The 22506-nt window shown below is 44.6% G+C and overlaps 1 protein-coding gene across 1 annotated transcript in view; it reads left to right on the forward strand.

Moving 5' to 3' along the window:
* Positions 1-22506, forward strand: part of Grin2a (glutamate ionotropic receptor NMDA type subunit 2A) — a 254883-nt gene that overhangs the window by 179970 nt on the left and 52407 nt on the right. The window contains exons 4-8 of the mRNA XM_090324808.1: positions 6878-7083; positions 11462-11630; positions 11755-11908; positions 17315-17440; positions 21752-21981. Of these exons, the coding sequence (XP_090180934.1) occupies positions 6878-7083; positions 11462-11630; positions 11755-11908; positions 17315-17440; positions 21752-21981 (885 nt within the window). The remainder of the gene's footprint in view (positions 1-6877; positions 7084-11461; positions 11631-11754; positions 11909-17314; positions 17441-21751; positions 21982-22506) is intronic.

The raw sequence follows: 22506 nt of genomic DNA on the forward strand, positions 1-22506 counted from the left end.
TACCAGACAGGGACAGTTCCCTCTCAGAACTGTTCCTCACAGCAGTGCCAGGGCCTCCTTCCGTCTCCCTCACTCAATGGAATGGTGTGGAGTTCCTAAATGAAGGATCAGGTTCTGTGGGAGAATTGGTATGTGAGCTGGACTTGCAGAGAATGGGTAGGATTTCAGTAGGTGGGGACAGAAGGGGAGAGGAATTCAAGGCGGAAAAAGTCATGAAGACATCGACAGGGAAAGGGGGCACTATTCAGTGAGAAGTGTACATGGTGTGTGTGTGTGTGTGTGTGTGTGTGTGTTGTTCAGTGTGTATGTTTCACTATGAGAATGTTGTTTGGGTAAGTGGCAGAATGAGGGAGAGAGATAGAGGCAAGAAAGTGGAGAGGAGAGTTCTGAGGGTGACTGGACCTGAGAGGAAGAGAGGACCTGAATGGTAAAGGATTCGATTCTCCGGGGGTCTTGAATCAGGGGAGAACTTGAGCAGGCATGGACCCATGAATCTGATGTGTAGATATGTTTGTAGGAACAAACTGGTTTTGGAGACCACGAGTCCAGCTATGAGGTCATATTCTTGTTGTATTTTGTTTTGTTTTTTACCAGTCCTAGGGCTTGAACTCAGACCTGGGCAGTGTCCCTGAGCATTTATTTGCTCAAGCCTAGCACTCTATCACTTGAGCCACAGTGCCACTTCTGGCTTTTTCTGTGTATGTGGTACTGAGAAATCGAACCCAGGGCTTCGTGCATGCCAGGCAAGCATTCTGCCTGTAGGCCAAACTACCAGTTTGAAAGACATCTTGTCAACATTTCCTGAGTGGATCAAGTAAGATCAAACCCTCATTTGAAACATCCTTTGAAAGATGAACTAGCAGGTCTGTTAGCTTGTGTTCCCTTCCGGGAAATCTCTGAATTAAAGGGGTCCGTATTAACCTGAGACGTACAGTTTCTAGAGATGAAATTCTCTCCGCTCTGAGGAAAATGTTGGCTGAACAATTCAATAAGTATTCACTGTCCATTCACAAGGTACTTTGTAGGAGCTGAGGAGCTTTCTAGTTTCCTGAGAGCACTGTATTTAAATTGCATTAATAAGAAAGGAAAAAAGTTAATTTCCCCTCTTTACATTTCTTTCAGTAAAACCACTTTTGTGTATCACAAGTCAATTATTTTTTCTTTGTCCCCCAAAACTTCAATATATTTGCTGAAAACACTCATGGATTTATCACCAAAATTCAGTGTATTTTGAAGATAGAGTCCCCCCCCCCCCGCTTTTCCTCTCAGCCTATTTGAGTGAGTCAGGAACTGTTTTAAGTACAGAAAATTCATAATAGAGATTAAAAACAATCTGTCTAGAACTTGCGCTTGTGTGTAAAAGGAGTTTATAAGGATTAGAATGGTATTAAGGACAGTGGCTAATATAAATGCTCGGGTGAATGTCAGCTTGTCTTGTAAGAGCTCAAACAACGCTGTCACTTTATTGCTCGCATCTCTATTTCTCCGCTCAACATTTATTCTCTGATAGCTTGCACCACAGTCCTCACTGTATCCCAATAATCTCAGCAAAAACCCCAGGAAAACCTCTCATTGGCTCGCCTTAGGTAATAGGCATGTGCTTGGACCAATCACGGTGACTGGAGGATTCAGTGACTTCCTAGACCACAAAAAGCACATGTCTGTTCTTGAAACTGGAGACAAGTATCTCTCCTAGGGAAAATCAATAAGTTGTAACAACAAAAAATGAGACCATGGGCAGGACAAGCAGTGAAAGGTACCCAGCTGATGCTTTTGTGCAGTTATAACATCAGATAAAATGAACTCTTCTGTTAAACTCTTCTGTGCCCACATATAAAACAGCACCAGACATTCCTCTACGTGCTTCATCTATAACTAAGTACCGTTAGCATCCAGCAAGTTGTGCCATTATCAGCATCCTGTGAAACAAGGCAGAGAGGCGCTGAGTATTTTGGTTGGGTGGCTTCACTGTAAGCAGAGACAGCTAGGGCTTAGAGCTGGGTGATGGCCCAGAATTCAGACTCTCAGAGTCTCAGGGACTTTCCTGCCAGGATTGGTGATCCTCAGATCTCAGCCTTTTTAGTAGCTACGATTACAAGCAAGAACCATTGCCACCCAGCTTAATTTTAAAGGTACCTTTCACCATCACTTACAAACTTCATAACCCACTTGTGAGGTGGGAGCCTTTAAAAATTGGAGGGAAGCAGATTTCACGGAGAAGATTGTGATTAGACTGTGCTCTAGCTCTGCACAGATTGAGTTTGGATACCCTTGTGGCTCCCGTGGCATGACCAGAGGATGATTGATCTTCTCGTGCCTCAGTTTCCCCATCATGCATGGAGCAGGGTTACAGTTACCTACCTCTAGAGTTGCTTTAAAGACTGGATCTCATCATGCATGAAGTCCCCTTGACGCCCTTCCTGGAAACATGTGATCAAAGCTCAGTACATGTCAACAGTTGGCTTTGTGTTATCATTGTCCCACATGGGCTATCACCAGATCAGAAGGGGGAAGTCATGGTTCTCTTAGAGAAAGAAGGAGGGTCATCTTCAGGGGCAGCCCTGGTTTGGGTGCCATTGTGGTTCTCAGAACCATTCTCCACCTCTTCAGAGACAAGCACGCCTTCTGGCTGCTCTTTGCACTCCCTTCTCTGTAGACCCAAAGCCATCCTCACCTCTCCAGAATGAAGGAGGGGTGCCGTTCTCATCCCTCTTCCAGTTTCCCACCCTCTGTAGTTTGCACAGGACCTCAGATCTGAAGGCTAAGAGGTCACAGAGTCTCAGCTCCCCAGCCCCGCCCCGTCCCTCAAAAATGAGGGGACTCAGACCTTAATGGAAAGGTCGAAGGTCAAGCAAATGTCATAGTGGGAATTCTTGACTCCACCATCACACTCAGAGCTTCTGCTGCAGAGGTTCAGCATGTCTTCCGTGGAGAAGCTTAGTGACGGTTGAAGTGATGATAGCCTTGTGGTGACAGCCCTCGGGTGTGTAATTCTGGTTCCACCATGTGAGTCATGTAACTTCTTTGTCTTTCATTTCCCTGAGCCGGAAGTTGGGATTGGAAGGGATCAGACTAAATGATAATAGTTACATATTTCCTGGCTATAGGATGCACCTCAACTCACCTTGCCATAATTATGGTATTGCCATGCCCCAGTGGAGCTTGGTGCCAGGTTATAGATTACCAGGGAAAGCAAGAAGGACTTTACAGTGAATGTTATATGTGAGCTCCATGGTGTGACAGTATGGTATTTGGTCCTGGGCCAGGCTAGGTCTTGTGTCCTATGCCTTGTACACACGGGGGAGTCATTCACACCCCTCTCCAGTCCTCAATGGCATAGCCTCTCAATCCCTGCACTTCACAGTTGAAAGAAGTGAAGCTCAGAGAGGCAAAGTGACCTCCCCCAGCCTCCACTGCTGCACAGAGCCAGTATGCATGCTTAGTTCTCTTTGACTTCAGAAGCCAATTCTTCCATCTGGTCCACTCTACTTAGCCTCTCTGAAAGGTTGTGCTTCAGTTTTCTAAGTTAAGTGGAAAGGAAAGGTGCTTGTACCACCTGTTCCCAAAGGAAAATCCCTATTTGTATTTTGTTGTTGTTTAGATAACTGATTCACAGATTTTATGATTGGCTTGGCCAAATGTTTCATTTGTATCAATCTGGCAAGCTTGTATTCCCCATCTAAGAGTGGGAAGATGGGTTGATGTGTGTGTGTGTGTGTGTGTGTGTGTGTGTGTGTCCAGAGTGCAAACATTCCTATTTTATTTTTTTCCATATATTTTTATTGTAATTAATAGAAGGGTTACATTATATTTGCCAGATAGAAGGTACATTAATTCACATACATTGATACCCTTTCTCATGTCTTGGTCCACATTTCCCTACCCCCACCCCAACCCCTCATCTGATTTCCCCCCTTCCCTATCCAATTTCAAATAACCAAATACAAATATATCCAATATATCAGATAACAAAGTGAGATACTGTAACAATATGAGATAATCAAGGGACAGCAAAAGAGATGAGAGATAACATAGTACGTTAAGGACAACAATCACTCATTATATGGCTTTTTTTCTATATCCTAGAGGTCCTTTCATTTAGCGTCACACTGTATGGCCTTATGTATCTAGGTTTTGCTCTGTTGCAAATCTCTGCTAGGAGAGACCAAGGTTTCTACTGATTATGACAAATGCGGGAAACTATTGAGCCTATCTTTCTTTGAGTCTGGCTTACTTTACTTAATATGATTTTTTCTAAGTCTTTCCATTTCCTAACAAATGGGGCGATGTCATTCTTTTTGACAGCAGCATAGAATTCCATTGTGTACAAATACCACAACTTGTTGATCCACTCATCAACTGAAGGACATCTAGGTTGGTTCCATATCTTTGCTATGGTAAATAGTGCTGCAATGAACATTGTTGTGCTGGTGGATTTAGTCTGTCCTTGTTTCTGGATGATTGGGTAAATGCCTAGTAGTGGAATTGCTGGGTCATAGGGGAGTTCTATGTTTAGTCTTCTGAGGAACTGCCATACTGCTTTCCATAGTGGTTGAGCGAGTTTGCACTCCCACCAGCAGTGTAGTAGTGATCCCTCCTGGCCACATCCCCTCCAGCATCTGTTGTTATTAGTTTTCTTGATCCTGGCCATTCTAACTGGAGTGAGTGGAACCTTAGAGTTGTTTTGATTGCTTTTCTTTTATGACCAGAGATGATGAGCATTTCTTCATGTGTCTATAGGGCATTTTTGTTTCTTCTTCAGAAAAGACTCTAAGTCTTTGGCCCATCTTTTAATGGGATGGTTGTTTCTTTGGAGATTAGTTTTGGAGTGATTCAATTTTTGGAGCTGTTGATATATTTTAGATATGAGGCCTTTGTCCGCTGTATGGTTGGTGAAGATCTTCTCCCATTCTGTAGACTTCCTAATTAATTCACTAGCTATGTCCTTTGCCATACAGAAGCTCTGCAGTTTAATGCAGTCCCACTTATCCAGCCTTTCTCTGATTTGTTGTGATTCTTGGTCCTTATTAAGAAAGTTTCGACCTGTGCTAAGGAGGCCTAGTGTATCTCCTATTCCTTCCTGTAAAGTTTTCAGTGTGTCAGCTTTTACCTCCAGGTCTTTGATCTATTTGGAGTTAATTCTAGTGCAGGGTGACAAAGAAGGATCCAACTTTAGTTTTCTGCAGGTGCTTATCCAGTTCTGCCAGCACCACTTATTGAAGAGGCTGTCTTTCTTCCATTTCTATTTTTTTGACTCCCTTGTCAAAGATTAGGTGTCCATAGGTCTGTGGTTTAATATCTGGGTCCTCAGTTCTATTCCATTGGTCTTCAGGCCTGTTCTTGTACCAGTACCAAGCTGTTTTGATGATTATAGCTCTGTAATAGAGTCTAAAGTTTGGTATTGAAATTCCTCCTGCGCTGTTCTTTCTGTTAAGAAGTGTTTTTGCTATACGGAGACCTTCCTATTTTAAAAGAGACAATATCACCAAACCTGGACACTCTCGTAATTAACCAAATGGAATGCTTCTTTACAGCCAGCCAATAGTTTTTCCCCTCCAGTGCAAATGATGAGGTAATTTCAAGGTGAACAGGTTGTATTCTCTCCCTTATCATCATCCCCTGCTTCACTTGGTGTCTGGATTCTCTTTAAGGACCTGAGATTCATTTCTGGTGACGCTGACGCTGCTAGGGGAGAGGTGAGCGGGTCATGTCAGTACCGACAAGCCTGTACCTGCATTTAGCTTTCCAGACGAAGGTGTTTTCCTTGGGGTTGGTCTTACAAATAAAGCACTGACCTGTGGTGTCAGGCGATGGTGTGGGAGGAAGCAGGAGAAAGTGCATGGCAGGGGCAACTTGTTCCCGGAGCAGATGTGAAGAGTGCCAATAAACTGTCAAATAAAATTAAAGTTCAAAACATACAGCCTTCAATTGGATTTTGCTGAGATGCTGGCTGCTGCTCGGAGGAAATGCAGTCGATTCTATTTTGACAGGTCCTGATGCACTAACTGTCTCCACTTGGCCCAGATTAATAGAAATTCACCTCCCTTTGTGACTTAAAGGAACCACCACGTGGGGACGGAGGCCAGGGTTCCAGGTCTCTCACCTCCTCGGCCATCCGTATTTGCCTTTTCCCCCCATCACCCGCTCCATTTGGCTCTTTTTCATTTTTAAAAATTAGTACCTTTAAAATCATTTCAGAGAGCAGTTCATGCATACAATGCATCTTGATCCGTGTCCCGCCCTCAGCTTCTCACCCATCCCTCCCCTGCCCACCCCATCCCTCACTCTTCTCCATTCTGTAGGATGTACATGGGACTTTTGACTGCATTTTTCCTCTCTTCATTGGATGCTGCCCTCCTCCCCCCTTCTTTTTTTTTTTTCTTTTTCTAGGCCCCTTCTTCATCTTCCTGCTATCCATGTGCTTGTCTCTGTACTTGAAGGATAAGCATGTGCTCCATCCTCTGCTGCAAACCCTGTGCTTTCTCAGTTGGTTCCCATGACATCCTAGGACGTGGGGAGAATGGCGCTGCTGTGACAGTCGAGGAAACCAAGGCTGTCCTGAGGAAGAGCTTGCTCGGAACTGAATAATGATTAGGCGGCAGAGACGGACGTTCAGAGCACAGCCATGCAGTGCCGATGGTGTACACGGCCCTGAGTTCCCCTGACACGCTGCTCTGACTTGGGTGTCTCATTAGCCGTGGGGGCGCCCTGCGAGGCCCACGAGACTCTGTGCTCTCTTGTCCTTGTTCCCTTAGCACCCACAGAACATCCTGGAGGACGGGTGTGGAGGGGATCTCCTCTTGTGCCACCCCCTGGGGCCCTCCTGGAAATCCGTTTCCCAAGTGAGCGCAGGTGTGTTTTCGTGTTTCTGGTGCAGGTGGGGAAATGGGAAAACCAGAGCCTGAGCCTGAGGCACGCCGTGTGGCCCAGGTACAAATCCTTCTCGGACTGTGAGCCTGACGACAACCACCTGAGCATCGTGACGCTGGAGGAGGCCCCCTTTGTCATCGTGGAAGACATAGACCCGCTCACGGAGACTTGCGTGAGGAACACTGTGCCCTGCCGGAAGTTCGTCAAAATCAAGTGAGTGCCCAGGGGGCGGTGGCCGGAGTGTGGTATGGAATGGCCGAGGCACCCCATGATAATAACATCGTACAGCAAAAGACGTACACAAAGGCTGGGAGGCGCACTGGGTTTGCATTTCTTTAATTCCACTAGCAATGTGGGATGAGTGGGTTTTGCCTAGGGCAAATCCATTTTGTCAAGATAAAGGAGTTACAGAGAAATGACAGCATCCATAGAGTGAACCGCAGAGGTGGGACGCCATCGCTGGCCCAGCCCACCTGGATGCCACGACGACGACGACACCAGCAGGGCTTTCCTCTAGTTTGCCCTCCAGTCACGATTTCTTTCCCATTTTCTGGCTGCCTCTTGCACTCTCCCTTCTCCAACACACTCTTTCTTCTCCTTTTCCCCTTTATATTTCCCAGATCAACACTCCTTAAAAAAAAAAAAAGAACAAAACTGTGTCCATTCCCCGCGGCCACCCCTGGAGGTAGTCCAGGGAGAGACTGGACAGCTAATGCCTCCCCAACCCAAACACAGCAAGCACCTCTGTACCCGTGCCGGCCCCCGTTTGGTTATGTCTGAATGACGGGCTGACGTAGCCAGGGAGATCACAATGTACAAACCCTTTGGGGACGTGGACATGTCCACATGTCTGCGGCCTGATTTTCCTTCATACAAACATAAGCAGAACACCGGTCTCCTGGGGGGTGGGGGCAGCTCACAAACAGAGCAGGCTTACTATTGGATGGGGATATTTCTCTTCTGGGTGTTTTCTGATTCTGACTCCCTTCCACCTGGCCAATGTGACCTTGACCCTTAAGTTAACCGGTGCTGCCAGCCCTGCCTCCTTCCACAGTAGACATCTAAGTTGGTCTTCTCCACCCCCCAGCCTTGCACCTGTTCTTATCACGTGTCTTACAAAACATACACAAATGCCTGAAGATGGGCTAAGTTCGCATTTTAGTTCATTCCAGTGGCATGTGAGGTGAGTAGTCTTGTCAGTGGCAAATTCATTAAACCAAGTTATGGAAGGTGAAGAAACGGTGTTCAAAGCCACCCTGAGAAGAAGCAGAAGAGGTGGGATTTGAAGATGAAACTACCTATAATATTATAAGTACACAGTGTGATAGACCAACATTTGTTAAATGACTACATAACGAGCAGTTCCCATTGTAACTCCAACCTCAGTCATTTCTATCCAAGATGCAAATCCCCAGATCTCAGTGCTTAGAATCAGGGTATTTTTTAAATCAAGAGTTTTTAAAAATACATGCTTGCTAAATGTTGTTATGAAGGCACAATTGGTTCAAAGACAATTTTATGCACAAAGCCATTAAAGTTAGCCCCTTTGGAATTGAAACTCAGTGTGGATAATGAAAAATAAATATGTATTTATAAATAGGCCCTTCCCTCCCCATGGCTTCCATTTTCTTTGGTAAATGTCCCCCTAGCTTAGCAATGTGGGGGGGGCACACCAAAGCAAGACATGCATGTGCCTTATTTTACAGCATGATGTTTAATCACTTTTGCTGAATTCTCATTGCTAAACAACACAGAAATCATTATAAATAGACTTGTGACTAGAATTTTGTAAATAAATGTGTAATTACATAGTAAGCAGTTTAAGTTTCAGACATAGTCCTTGGTCTAAGGAGAGACAGGGAAGAGAGCAGAAAAGACAAAAACAAAACAAAACAGGGATTACAACTATGTAGTGGATATAGCTGTAAAGTAGCTTGACTAAAGAGATGCAATAACAGAGTAAAATGGGGTCTGTGGGCTACTCCAGCTCACATAGCTAAGGTTTAAAGTGATATAGAAAAGAAAAGGAGGGGCTAGGAGTTTGGCCTAGTAGTAGAGTGCTTGCCTGGCATGCACAAAGATCTGGGTTCGATTCCACAGAACCACGTGCATAGAAAAGCCGGAAATGGTACTGTGGCTCAAGTGGTAGAGCACTAGCCTTGAGGAAAAATCCCAAGGACAGTGCCCAGGCCCTGAGTTCAAGCCCCTGGACTAGAGGCAGGGAAGCGGGGAGAAGAAAAGGAGCCAGACATGTGAAGGAAGGCCTGGAACAGGAGCCAACTGCCTAGAGGAAACAGCAGGTACAAAGGCCCTGGGGAAAGGAAGAGCTTGGCAAGTTTGGGAAAACAAAGCATTCACCTGGTGGAAGGGATGAGCTGGAAGGCTCATGGAGGAGAAAAGAAATGGGCAAGTTGTTAAAGAAGGTTAGGATTTGAGTGGGTGTTCTTTGAGCAGAGGTGGATTGAATAAAGAAAAATGTGTCCAGCCGGCATGGGGCAGGGTATAGCCTCAGTAGAAGCCTCCTGTATGATCTCAATACCCTCTGCGTCTCACTAGGGCCAACCAAGAGGAGATTGTTATTTCAAAATAAAAAAGGAATTAAACATCTTCAGATTCAACAGCTTTGAGAAGCTGAAAACGGAAAGTCCTGTGTCTTGTGGAGAGCTTACCGCTTCCACACACACACACACACACACACACACACACACACACACACACACACACACACACAGTCTATGGGAACATGAGAAGTCTCCTGTGCCAGTGTGCAGAGGTTTTGATTTACTTGAGACCAATGGAAAACTACCAGGATGCACAAATCCCAGCATTAACTCAGTTAGGAAGCTCAGCATAAAGCCGAGGGGTTCCAAAGGGCTCCCGGCCGGTCAAGTGGTTGCCTTTGGCGTTTGGCGATGTGTCCCTCTTGTCCCTCACTCTTCCTGAACAGCAGGGTCTTAGCCCAGCAGAACGGGTCTGTACAGTCTAATTGGGGGATGAAGGCGTAGAGACTCCATTCCTGGGTGGAAAAGCTAGGGTTCAAGGATAGCACCCGTTCTTAAGCAGTGAATGTTTGGTCTGGGTCAGGTTCACTTTGGCTTGGGGCTTCCATGTCCATTGCCACTGCACCAAGCACAAGAGAACACTGGGCCGAAACAGCCCAACTCCATCTGCCCTGCAGAAATTGGTACTGGCTTCCTAGGACTTCACAGCCTACTGAGAGTTGTATGCAAACACATGCAAATATATACAAATATATGCAAATGTGTGGGTGTGGCTTCCCATCATCCATCCATAAGCTGGAGAATGGAGGAAGGGTCCGAGCAGGTCACCGGCCTCTGAGTTTAGAGTGACAATTCCATGATGGCTTTGTCCGATGGAAGCAGGGTGGTGGTGGCGTAGAGGCGGGGAGTGAGAGAGGAGTTGGTAAAGCTTGGTGGATAAAATGCTGGTCCAGGACCAGCACAAGAAGAAATTTTGTGAGGCACCCCCCACCCCCTTCTCAATCCATAACTCTATATAGGGAAAGCCGCCCAGGAGACACACACTTCAGCCAGAGCCTAGCCCGAAACATCTGTGAGACCCCATCTCCACAGAGGCATGACTCATGCCTCTGAGCCCAGCAACACAGAAACTGAGACAACAGGACTTCCCCGAGCTCGGTGGAAGCTCCCGTACTGCCGTTGTCTATAAGCTGTGCACATACTTTTTCCTACTTGGTTTGGGAGGTTTGATATTTTCTTTATCTTGGAAGATATTTAGGATTCGCATGGATGTTCTTCACACACTTTTTAGCCTGGCGAATAAAACAGGATGGCTGTCCTGAGAAGGGGTAGACTGTAGGATCACCGCTGTGGTGGCAGTGCAGTGTGTATTTTACTAGAGCTTTTTTCCCCCTGATCAAGGACATCGCCCTTCAAAAATGTCACCTTTTATATTTCATGCCATGCAGATATTTAGGGAAAATGTTATGAACGAACTCTTATCTGACAGGTAACTTTGTCAAGTAAAGTCAAGTTCACAGCCTGAGGCGTAGGTAAAACACAGGTCTCCCAGCTCCTAGGAATTTTCCAGGTGCCCTCATGTCCCTTTACTTTTAAGACTTTATAAATGTAAGATGAAATATAACCCTCGGCCACTTGAGACTCTCACATTCTCCTCTCTCCATCCGCCAAGAAGTTTTTTTTTTGGGGGGGTGGGGGGATATTTTTTTATAATGTGGTTCAGATCAGATGACTAAACTCTGCTCTTAAGAGGTTTCTGTGTGCTATAAACCTTGGTAAAAACAATAGAAGAATTTTCAAATAGGAGTGCCAAGAGCGCCTATTTCAGAGAGACATCCTGGAGGCGAATCCAGCCACTCACCCACCACATTTAGCAGGGGGACTTGTCGATAGCAATTGCTCAGTAAGTGTTAGCTGCTTTCCTGAGAGGCATTGTCGTCTCCATCACTCACTGTGTGTCCTTGAAAAGGCTTGTTTCCCCTTGGCGAGCCCTGATTGTCCTCCGGTCAGAAGGACACAGGAAGGTAGCTAACAAAGTGCAAGAGCCTTTGCCGTACTGAGAGTCCATGCTGTCTGGAATTCCTTCCCAGCAATTCCACCAATGAGGGCATGAATGTAAAGAAATGCTGCAAAGGATTCTGCATCGACATCCTGAAGAAGCTGTCCAGGGCCGTGAAGTTCACCTACGACCTCTACCTGGTGACCAACGGGAAGCACGGCAAGAAAGTGAACAACGTGTGGAATGGAATGATCGGGGAAGTAAGTGCTCGCTCTGTGCTCAGGCTTCCAGGCCAGCAGAGGGCCTCGGGTCCCCAAGGGTGCTGGGAAAGGTAAGTAGAGGCACTGTTCTTTTGTTCTTTTCTCTCCCCCATCTCGTCTCCAGGTGGTGTATCAGCGGGCAGTCATGGCTGTGGGGTCACTCACCATCAACGAGGAGCGTTCAGAAGTGGTGGACTTCTCCGTCCCCTTCGTGGAGACCGGAATCAGCGTCATGGTCTCCAGGAGCAATGGCACCGTGTCGCCGTCGGCTTTCCTAGGTGTGTGACAGTCCTTGTGACTGTGGCTTCCCCATCGGGGAATCCTAGGTGCTCTCCGTCTTACTTGCTCAGAGATTAGGAATCAGACTCAACACGATCAGTTCTGTTTGATGACATCTCGTATTCCCCAGTGCATTCCTTCCATCCATATCCTCGTCTTGCCCCGATCCATCTCCCCCCTCTCCCTCCATTTACATCTTCCATTCATCTTCCACCACTTGGGAATCTTTTCTGCTGAAAAACTCTACCCCATATTCAGAGACTATTCTTGGCCCTGTGGGATGCACGCCGATGGAGATATTTGCTCAGAGCCTCAAAAACATTTACAAAACAAATACACCTGTCAGTCCACAGATAATTTAAATCAGTTTAGGAACCCTTATTCAGCATCCACACACCTATCTTTTGTCCTCCTCTGGAATGACAGTCCTTTATGCAATAAGGGAAAGAGGGAGAGCAATGATGATTGCACAGTGATGGATGCCAGGTCTCCGATCAACAAAACACAAGTAATCTGAAGAGCATGCGCTGATTTAAATTAATGGGATCATATTTTAAACGGTGGCTATCTTTCACACAAAATAGTTTGTAAGGCATGAAGTGTTATTGACTCTCCTTTTAACCTTCTCATAAATTTATATGTTTAAAGGGTTTCCCCCTCCCCTCCAAATCAAGGTAGAATTATATTCTCTGTCTCCTATTTTTCCTTTTTCAATACTGTAGCTGTGTGTATCTTAAGTAACTGGGCTTAAGTATAGGAAACATCATGAAACATGGCCAAGCACTCCTAATTTTTTTAAAGTACGTATCAGTGAGGCTCTAGTGGCTCAACCTGTAATCTTAGCTACTCAGGAGGCTGAGATCTGAGGGTCACAGTTCCTGCCAGCCTGGCCAGAAAATTCCACGAGACTCTTCCCTCCAATAAACATCTCAAAAATGCCAGAAGTGGTGCTGTAGCTCAAGTGGTACAGCAGAAAAAGCTCAAGAGCAGTGCCCAGGCCCAGAGTTCAAGCCCCAGGACCGGCAAAAATAAACATAAAGTGTATATCATTGGTTTGGTTATTATAAATGATTTGTGAGTGGTTATCTTGTTGAACATTGTGAAGCTCAGGTATGTGGAATTCCCATACGGATGGGATGGGCCCATATTTGGAGAATTTAGAGAAAAGCCTTCATCTGTAAATATTTTTAAACCAATATTTCACTCAAGAAAACAGAAGGACATCAGGAAAACGGTTTTAGTAAACTCAACTATCTCCCTACATTTTTTGGTCTGAAAAGATTAAAAACATGAGTCAAGGAGATTGCAAACCAGAAGTGATTTGTGGGTCACCAACTTCAGACCCCTAAGGTGGTCCTTCCACTGGCTGCCCCTCTGTGTGATATCAGCTTCCAGTGAGACTTCCTGGAGTGAAATGTTGACTAACAGGATTTGGGGATATTGCCTTACTCATGGAGGCGTATGGATTTACTATTTTCATTTCTGATAATCCAGTTAAGCTGGTACAATCCTTGCCACTCACTGGATTTGGTTTGGCACTCGGTGCTTCAGCTCTCAGAATCTATGCTGGAGTGTATTAATAGAGAGCTTAACAAACACATACCTCATTATGTTTCTTTGGTCCCTTTGTCTGACATGGACAAAGATATCCAGACTAAGATAATAATAAGGGATCTGGATTGCTCCAGAAAGAAGACAGCCAAAGATATTGATGGTGTATGTATACAATCTTAATTATTGCCCAGTCTCCCTAAACCCATCTCCCCCTCCCCAATTTCCTCTCAGGCTGTGGCAGAGAGCATTTGCCCCAGAGGTTAAGGAAGGGTTGGGAGAAATAAGATCATGCAACTAAGTGGAAAGAAATTTGGCTCCCCCCACTCTAAATTGTCCCCATAAACTGGGCACTGGTGATGCATGCCTATAATTCCAGCTACTCAGGAGACTGAGGTCTGCAGGTTGTGGTTTGAAGCCAAGTTGATCAGAAAAGTCCAAGATACTTTATTTCCAATTAACTACCAAAAAGCCAGAAGTAGGGTTGTATCTCAAGTGACAGAGCACTAGTACCTAGGCCCGAGTTCAGTCCCCAGTACTGGCACAAAAATTGTCTTTACCCTAACTACTTTGTGAGCTAGAAAATATGTCTCCCTCTTCCCCCAGTTCAGCCAAAGAGAAAACTATCAACTGGCATGTCTCATGAAAATGGATCACTGGTATTACTGAGTCTGATCTGAGCCTAATTTCTCTAATGTTAAAAACAAATCTTACCCGCATCAATAGACATTTCCATTAAAAAGTCAAGATCTTTGCCAAATTTAGCAATCCCCTCACCAGCTCTTTCTGTTATATCTTTAAAACTAAAATGGAATAAAATTGTAGCTTGAGGAAGCTCTTTCCTAAGCCATTTTTTTTAACTCAGTAAGGTTAATATTTTCCCTAGTCACAAAATTACACCCCGACTTGATTGACTCTGCACCCCCTTATTTACTGTCATTATCTGCAGGTTTTGAAAGTTGTAGTGAACTGTGCCAGGCTACGTTTTCCCATTCACTGGCTCAGTCGCCTGGATGAGCCGAAACATTCAAAACCTGATTGCATTGCCCTTCATTATGTCCCATTCTTTCTCCTCCACAAATTCCATTAACTCACATCAGAAGTACTTGCAGGTAATGCCACTGAGCTTTTGTGTAAAAAGAACAGAGATGACGTCTCTGGTGATATTTCCATCCCGTTAATTCTAAAGACTTGCCAAGCAGGATGGATTCCTTTGGTCTTAAAGAATCAGAGACCCGGAGTCTCCCGGATTGAAGTTCCTCCGTGGATAGATGTTGAATCTCTTTTAAGCTGTTGGAGGATGTAATCTTGAGATGCTTTAAACACGTATTTCTGGGTCACTCCTGGGGTGTGGGTGTGTGGGGTGTTTGAAAGCAACCACCCTTTGAGACGTGTATAGATTCGTAATCCACAAAAACCCAGAGGCTGAAACAGAATCTTTTGGTCCCAAGTGATGTCATTTCCAAATGAGCTGATGTCTGAGCTCAGCTGCTTGATTGGCTACCAAGAAATGGGTGTTTTCAGATTCATTCAGTATGCTTTACTTAATGAGGTTGATTTTTTCAGTACCGTGGACAGCACCACCCCCCCCCCCTCCACCCTTTCTGGCTGGGATCCTGGAATCAAACAGGTGTTACATTCGCTGTATTGTGTGTTTTACAGTGTTCAGGGCACACTGCCAATGTTGTACAGATATCTGTTCCCATTGACATCGCAACAATGCTCCCGCTGTGTCATGACTGTACCTGACCTGGAGAATTAGTATACTGACTTGAATATTAAATACCTCTAAATCTCTTAATTATTCATCTATTAATCCTCCTTTTTGGGTTCTGACTCATTACCAAATTGAAGTGATTTCAGGCACATAATATTGCTTATTACTCAAGCTAAATTAAGATACATTTCCGTTACAGTCCCATCAATTTCTTGGAGCTCATCTTGTGTTAAGTCAAATAAATTGTGATGTTACCTATTGCTTTTTTCCCCCCTTCGCATAGCTGCATCATCAAAATTACATTGCCAAGTATTTGCTCCGGTTTTTAGATTATCCAATGTCATGAAATCTTTGGGCACATCAGTTCCTTCCTTGTTTTATATTAAGATCTTGACATTGGAATTCATGTTGATCTCCACCTGTGTTACTTGGTCACAGAGTCTAACAAGAAGGTGAATGATCAGCTTAATTCTTTTTTTTTGTCAGTCAAGGGGCTTGAATTCTGGGCCTGGTGGCTGTCCCTAAGCTCTTCAGCTCAAGGCAAATGCCCTACCCCTTGAGCCACAGTGTCACTTCCAGTTTTCTAGTGGTTAATTGGAGATAAGAGTCTCATAGACTTAAGGGCCCAGGCTGGCTTTGAACCTCGATCCTCAGATCTCATCCTCCTGAGTAGCTAGCATTATAAGCGTGAGCCCCTGCACCTGGCTTACTACTTTATTATGATGCTGGGTCTTTATTATTATTTTCTTTGTAAGAAAACAATTTACAAATAATAAAATGTCTACTCCTGGAGAGGCGTGATTGCACTTACTAGATTTTAAGCTGGGGAAACATTTACTTATGAGGAAAAGAATTTCAAATTCATGGGTGTCCACAGACACTTTCTTTCCAGTCATGCAATCAAGTGAAGCATATTTACTTCTAACATTTTAATCTCTGTTGATTTTCCTAACAGATCTATATCATAAATGGATAAAATGACTTCAGTTAATTTTTATACCCTTAATCAGGTTAAATAGAAATGCTAATTTATTTCACACAGTATCTCTTACCTTTCTAGGGTGGTGTAAGGTTTAGCAATTCAGACTTGGCCCTGCCTTCTGATACACATGCCTCTGCCCAGGCTACCTGGAAATGACCTGGTAAAAGTCAAGTGCAGGGGAAGTGACCATCCATTCATCTAGTCTTTCACTGATTCTACACTTTTACTCTTTTCATACCAATTCTGAGGCTTGAACTCAGGGTCTTACTCTCTCACTTGACTTTTCATTCAGAGCTGACACTCTACCACTTGGGACACACTACCATTTTCAACTTTTTGGAGATAAGAAAAATACCTTGAATTTGTTTGCCCAGACTGGTTTCTAACCAAGAGTCTCAGACCTCAGCCTCCTCAGTCACCAGTATTTACAGGCATGAGCTACCAGCACCCAGCTCATTGCCTCTACTCTTAAGGCAGTCATTTTTTTATTGAATTACCATGTAAACATAATATCCTCAAATGACTTCCAATTTCAGCTTAGCCTGCTCTCACTTCAATATGATTTGAAAACCATAGAGATCTCATCTGTCTGCAGCAGAGGTGGTGGATAATATCCTCCCAATATTATGTCAATCCTAGCAAGCTATCATTCTCTCTTTATTCCTGAAATCGCCACACGTCATTCTACCTGTATCTAGAAATAGAGAGGAAACTAAGTCAGAACCATGCCAATTTATAGACACTGTATGGTTATTTAGGTCTAGTCTTTCCCTTCCCGCCCCACCATTCTGGGCTTTGGTTTTCTCCATGGTTTTAAAACTACATAGGGCCATATATCCTGTTTATTTGCATTCCAACTCTCCCTTCATTGGAGTCTTCCTTTGTTTCTGTTCTCCTTGACCTGGTTTATAAAATGTTACATATACTTGTCTATTTTTGTGCAGTCTTATAAAATAATCTCAAGGATTTTGTAGAATACCAAATGGTTTGAACGTATGAATTAAAAAAAATGACTATCTTCTTTTGAATGATCAGATTTGAATGAGATCAGGCTTCTTGGTGAGCTTGCAAATGGATGTCTGGGCTTCCTGCTGGAAGTGAGGAAGAGCTCTAATGACCTCTTTCCGCTCCTCTCCTGTCTCTCTCTCTCCATAGAACCGTTCAGCGCCTCTGTCTGGGTGATGATGTTTGTCATGCTGCTGATCGTTTCGGCCATAGCCGTTTTCGTCTTTGAATACTTCAGTCCTGTTGGGTACAACAGAAGCTTAGCCAAAGGGAAAGGTAAACAACTTCTCCAAGCATGATACTGAGTGGATGGCATTCGGTCTGCAGGCTCTTGATGGTGCAGGAGGTTTGAAAAGAATTCACCAAGAGGCAGAGTGGCCAGCAAAGGGGTCAAGGTCATCATTTTCCTTTCCAGGAGAAGAAAGGGGCCAGGCGCCATAGGAAGTGCAAGAGTGAACACTCGGGCTTGGGGCTGGGGTATATACACACTTACCATGCAGAAGGGTGTCCTGCTGGTGTTGTTTTGTAGGTTTAGCTCAGCTAGCTGTTCAGGAGGCTACTGGGGTGTGCTGTTTCCCATGCTTCTACCAACATGGTGGCAATCAGCTAACACAATCATCCCCAGGAATACATTACTAAAGCAGGGTGCAGCAAGGGCCCTGCTTGAGTTTAGAAGGACAGCTTCTTGTAAACTAGCCTTGCCAGATGGCAAAGAGTCCTGTACAAGATGGACCTAGGGGAGACTAATTTGGGTAGTGGGTGGAGAGCATCTTACAAATGCTACTAATTCCTTTATCATAGGTGAAGGTTTCCATTTTAAAACACATTGGCCTAGGTAAAACCATCGAATGACTGGTGCTGGCTCATTGATTTGACTTCAAATGGCAGACAAGTAACGATTTATTTACTCTACCTAGAAATAAATAAATAAACAAAGCGAAATGAAACGTTCTAATCGTCTTCTAGTGTGTAGTCAATAGTGGTTAGGATGGAACTATCGATGGTCAATTTTTCCAGAAAGCAGATGTGATGAAGGATTTTTTTTGAGGGGGTTTTAGCGATTAATGTTAAAAGCAATTAATTTTAAAATCATAGCGAGTCTCAATCTCAGTGGACATAAAGAAAATAGCCTTATAGGATCTAGTTCAAAGACATGTTTCAAACCGCTGAATCATATTTGCATTTGTTTGGCACGGAGCACAACTGTAAAATGGTATCCTTCCCCAAGGAGTTCCAGTTTCCTCTTGACAGCGCTTGCCCTTAGTGCACTGGGCTTGATAAATGAGCAATCAGTAGACAGAAAATTGAACCAGGAGACATTCATTGGCTATAATTCATTAAGAAGCCCCCATGCCAGCCAGTTCATAAACATATTACATCATTTTGAGTGGATTTTCCTTCATGCCCAGCATCTAAGTGGACAGTATCAGAAAGATTCTATCACTGAATCTCCTTCCTAGGAAGTGGCTGGATGCACTGTAGGCTGCAGAAACGGCCAAGTGAGAGTGTAGCTCAGTAACAGGGCTTTCACCCAGCATGCACAAATCTCTGAATTTCATCCCCAGTACCCCAATAAGAAGAGACCTCGAAGTCCAGTGCACCATCCCCTCCTGCCCCCCCACATGTCAACACTTTAAGCTGACATAGATTCTTTTCACTTGAACGATTCACTATTGGAAACAGCTGTTTGCCAATTAACTTCAAGAATGTATATCAGAAAAATTATTGACATGGTAGCAGGTCCTGATGTCAGTTGATACAAAGAAAATAGCCTTATGGAGTCTTGTTTTCAGAACACTCTTCAAACTACTGAATCGCCTTTGCATGTGTCTATCACATACAGTGGTGGTTCACCATGACCATCTGTGGGTCATGGGGATCCATCAGGGAAAAGGATTTAATGACGCCTTTCTACTTCTTAACCATTTACTACTGGCGATGGCTATGTAAACCATCTCAGATAACCAAAGAGTAAAAAACATGTCATCAATCATCGCATTGAGTTTAAGAGAGATATTGCAATCAATAAAAAAAAAGGCAAAGCGATTTACGAGGAAGGAGCTTCCCAACACGACAGAGGCTGAGATCATTTTCTGTGAGTGATGGCATTGCAGTACCGTACATCTTCAAGTGTGACAACCAGGTTGAGTGGCTGTGAGCTCACACTGCAGCTGGATGGATATTTCCTGAGCGGATACCCTGTGTCCCACACTCCACTCGTGCAGGAGATGAAAACTGGTATTGGATAGAGACTTTCTGACACCAAAGGACCTTAGGATGTAGTACTGGAGGAATTCAGATAAATTAATGATCATAGAGTATAATCCATTCCAAGAAGAAGGGGAAAGTCCAAGTGATATGGTAATGTGGCTGGGCTGCAATGGGAGGCAGGATGTTAAGAGAGGGAAGCAGGTTCACGAAGTCAGACAGCTGAGATGCAAAAGGCGAGAGACACTCAACTGTGTGAGGCACTGAGAGAGACTCTCGGAGCAGCTGGGAGCAGCAAAGCCTTGGTAGATAGCACCTACATGCCGTGTTCAAGGAACAGGAACGTTGGAAGAGAGGGAGGGGGTGACTGAGTGAAGGGGGGGTGGAGGGTGGGTGAGAGAGAGATTGGAAACGGGATGAGATAAACTCAGGTGGACCACAGGACGCAAGCATTCTTAGAGGTCATGATCTACTCAAGTAAGATAATGGAGGGGACATCCAGTGGAAGCAGGGACATCAGCGAGGAAGATGCCACCATTTTCCAAGGGGAGGGGGCGGGGAAAGAGCCCGTGATCTGCACTTGGTCAGTGGAAATGGAGCTAAGCAGGTGCATATTTGAGGTGCCTTGTAAGGGTGGAATGGTGAAGAGACCACCACAGGCCATCCTTCCTCCTGGGCCTGAAACTGGCACCACAAGAACTAGGATGAGGAAGGAAATGAACTCATGAACTCCACAGCCCTGCTTTACTGTTCCTGGCTCGTCCGAGTGTGCGGACTCTCGGGAAATAATTGCTTCTTATTTCTCTGTGCAAAATGATTCTCGGTTCTGTTTCATTGCTTTTTATGGGGCTAAGTTGTATGGCTTCGTGGGAGTATTCTTCAGTCAAGAATTCCCAAAGGTCTTCCACAGAGCCATCCCCGCTGTCTTGTCTCTGATTCACAAATAGCTGTCACTTCTGACCACTGTGCATCTCTGGTAAAATTAAGTACTTTGTGGTGTTTACTGAATTTATTATTATCATCATCATCATCATCATTGGTCACTGATAATAGGGCACAAAATCCTAAATCTAGGTAAAGAGAAATGGGAAAGCTGGAGACTGAGGATACTAGAATTAGCTGCCTTCTCTTTACAGTCTTGCATTGTGGTCATTGTAAGGAGATAGGAGCCCGAGTTTAGCCTCCACGATGGAGAAAGCTTGCTTTCTTTAGGCTCCCCATCTAGAACGCTGTAACTTCCATCAGCCTGAACCCACCTTATTTATTGCCCACTTTACTTTGCCTTGCAAACTAAAATCCCAGTAGATCTTTTTTTTCATAACTTCATTTACTTAAATGGCATAAACTGACTGCGAAAAGAAGACTTTCCTTTTTCCCTCCTCTTGAAATGAGGGCATAAGTTAATTTTCCCTGTGAAAAATAAAGACTTAAAAACAATATCTTGTACTCACAAACTGACATGTATACTGAGATACCTTTTATGCTACTGAATGATAATTAGATATATCTCTATATAAGAATATATATAATACAACGAAACGAAAAAGAAAATATTAATGTGTTTCACAGTTTTCATAGGCCGTGTCACCACACATTTGTGTTTCTCATTCTGCCTCTGTTACTTAAGCTCTTCTGAGGAACATTTAAGGATCTTGAAAAGAGACATACTGTGGCTGGAAAGATACACGGAGGGAGGAAATGTGCTGGGTTAGCAAGAGTTCATTTTCCATAGTCCTTCAGTGAAAGGCCTTCCATCTGTGAGACGCTGGAAGAATTAGGTTCTATTGTTCTGCTCCTTAATATCTCCATTTGGAGAGAGTTTTCATTTTGTTTAATTCCTATATCATGTCCACTTCACATCTGAATTTGAACAGGAACGATTGCTAAGGACAGCTGAATTGAGGCGACTACTCAACATAGACGCCCTCTGAATTGCTTGGTTCCCTGAGGATGGCACAAGAATACTGAAGCAAGCCCCATCCATACTGCTTTTTGTGTGATCAGGCTTTCTTTATGATTATTAAGGGGATGGGTTCCTCCAAATAGACATAGAATCCAAATTTAAAACAGGTCATAACTGCTTCACATTCAACGCCCCCCCCTCATTTCACATAATGATGTTCTTTTCCTTCCTTTTTTTTTTCTTTTGAAGGAAAAGTGGCAAACATCTAGTTAGCTAGAAATGTAAGAAAAATGCTAATTTTCAAGATTAAAGAGAAGTTGATGGCGGTTGCGATTCTGGGGGCAGTGCCTGTGGCTGTGTGGCAGTTATCTTGACGTGCGTCTGTCTGTTGTGTGTGTGTGTGTGTGTGTGTGTGTGTGTGTGTGTGTGTGTGTGTCCTGAGAAGGGGCTGAGACTCTCCTTTCTGTGCTCCACAGCACCCCATGGGCCTTCGTTTACAATTGGAAAAGCTATCTGGCTGCTCTGGGGCCTGGTGTTCAACAACTCTGTGCCCGTTCAGAACCCCAAAGGTACAACCAGCAAGATCATGGTGTCCGTGTGGGCCTTCTTTGCGGTCATCTTCCTGGCCAGTTACACAGCCAACCTGGCTGCCTTTATGATCCAGGAGGAATTTGTGGACCAAGTGACCGGCCTCAGTGACAAAAAGGTAAGGTCTCCTTCTTTTCCTCTCATCACCTCAGGAAGAATGAATTGGGGTGCCTGCCCTTTGCTCTTCCAACCCATCAATTCCGAAGAGCAAAGCCGGAGGGTTCTTCTTTCCTTCACTCACATTGTGCACTTCTACACACAACTGTTGGGAAGAGAACCGTAAGCCGAGCCCTCCCCGGGTTAACAGATTCTCTGGGTCTAATTTAGAGGCCAAGTGTTCCCTGTGTGCTCATCTCTGGAATTTATATGGCCCTACCTGCAGTTGAGGTCCTAAGACTCAAAAGCATCGTTTCTTTTAGTAGCTTGAGTTGAAATTCACACTTCTCAAAGAGGGCTAGGTAGGGAGAGGGCCCTGAGCTCCCCCAGTGACACGCCTGGTGTGAAGGGATTTGGTGGGTTCCCTGACCTGCCAGGAGTCTCTTCTGTAGTGCATGCCTCAAATCCCTCCCTCCTGATGTCAATTAGGTGTCTTTGCTGGCACTCTCCTTGCTGCCCATAGGACTGGAGGCCTAACACCTGGCCC

This window comes from Megascapheus bottae, chromosome 36 (assembly GCF_031878675.1).
Source record: "Megascapheus bottae isolate mThoBot1 chromosome 36, mThoBot2.hap1, whole genome shotgun sequence".
NCBI classification, from domain to species: Eukaryota; Metazoa; Chordata; class Mammalia; order Rodentia; family Geomyidae; genus Megascapheus; species Megascapheus bottae.